This window comes from Stegastes partitus, unplaced genomic scaffold (genome assembly GCF_000690725.1).
Source record: "Stegastes partitus isolate 25-593 unplaced genomic scaffold, Stegastes_partitus-1.0.2 Scaffold699, whole genome shotgun sequence".
Taxonomy (NCBI): domain Eukaryota; kingdom Metazoa; phylum Chordata; class Actinopteri; family Pomacentridae; genus Stegastes; species Stegastes partitus.
This window is the reverse complement of record NW_007578430.1, coordinates 48,482-49,557: the sequence shown is the minus strand read 5'-3', so window position 1 is coordinate 49,557 and position 1,076 is coordinate 48,482. Positions and strand designations below refer to the sequence as shown.

The following is a 1,076-nucleotide window of genomic DNA, read 5'->3' as shown; positions in this document are numbered from 1 at the left end:
CACTTGTGACAGAATTCTACTGTAGCAGAGGGTTTCAAGAAATACTGACAAAACTACAGAACAACATTCTCAAAACAAGGAAACGTTTGTGGAGCTTATTCAGAAGTTTTCAAGCTAAATCAAGGATTTGGTACCTCTAGGACATTATATACAGTTTACATCACATTCACAGGTACATATAAAAATCAGTCAATTTATATTTAAGTCAAGGATGAGACTTTAGACTTCAATTTGACGACTGAGAGTCTCAGTCGGCAGCAGAGGTTAAACATGAGGACGGGTCTGATGCTCTGATCTCTGAGGCCGTAGATGAGTGAACTCAGACATCTGGGCACAATGAAAATTAACATATAAAAAAAATTTTGGAGCCGCAAAAACAGAATCCTGGTCAGTATTGTTGACAGAGCGACGAGCAGTGGGTTGTAAATGGTGGAGGAGAGGCTGAGGCCCAGCTGCACCAGATGCAGCAGCAGCGTGTTTCGAGCCTTTTGGGCTGAAGCTTTGTCTGCAGAGGCCGACCTGGCTGCTGCTGCAACACCGATATAGGAGGAAATGATCACCACAGCAGCTGATATGAACAAAACACATGTAAAAGTTTTGCTGTAAGTATGAAATATTGGTCCAACAAACATTGCTATGACAGAACAGGCTTGCTTCATCTGCAGACTCTGCAGGTCTTCAGAAGGAAAGATTACCAGCAGAAGAATTCGAATGAAAACATTTAGAGATGAAAAGGTCCAAACCAATATGATCGCCACACTTGTGTTTCTGATAGTGATGATGTCAACATGTCTCAGTGGGTAACACACAGCTACATATCTCTCCACAGACATCACCACCAGAGTGAGAGGAGAGATAATGGTTGTGAGATTAGTGATCCCAGTCAGAAGTCCACAAACAGGATACGTCAGTTTTATTCTACAAGCAGCCAACAAGAACAGAATCTGACTCAGAACCAGCTGCACAGTTTCTGCAAACAGGAGGTTATACAGCAGAATGTAACGGGCAGTCTCACAAAACACAGCTTTACTCCTCAGAGTGAACAACATGGTCCCGTTAATGTAGAGAAACACACA

At 42.6% G+C, this 1,076-nt stretch overlaps 1 protein-coding gene across 1 annotated transcript; it reads right to left on the bottom strand.

Moving 5' to 3' along the window:
* Positions 1–200: 200 nt before the first annotated feature.
* On the bottom strand, positions 201–1,070 carry LOC103363908 (olfactory receptor 56A3-like; the record flags this gene model as incomplete). The annotated part of the gene is made up of 1 exon (XM_008290864.1): positions 201–1,070. A coding segment is annotated over one exon (870 nt), but the record flags the coding sequence as incomplete, so codon positions are not given.
* Positions 1,071–1,076: the final 6 nt, after the last annotated feature.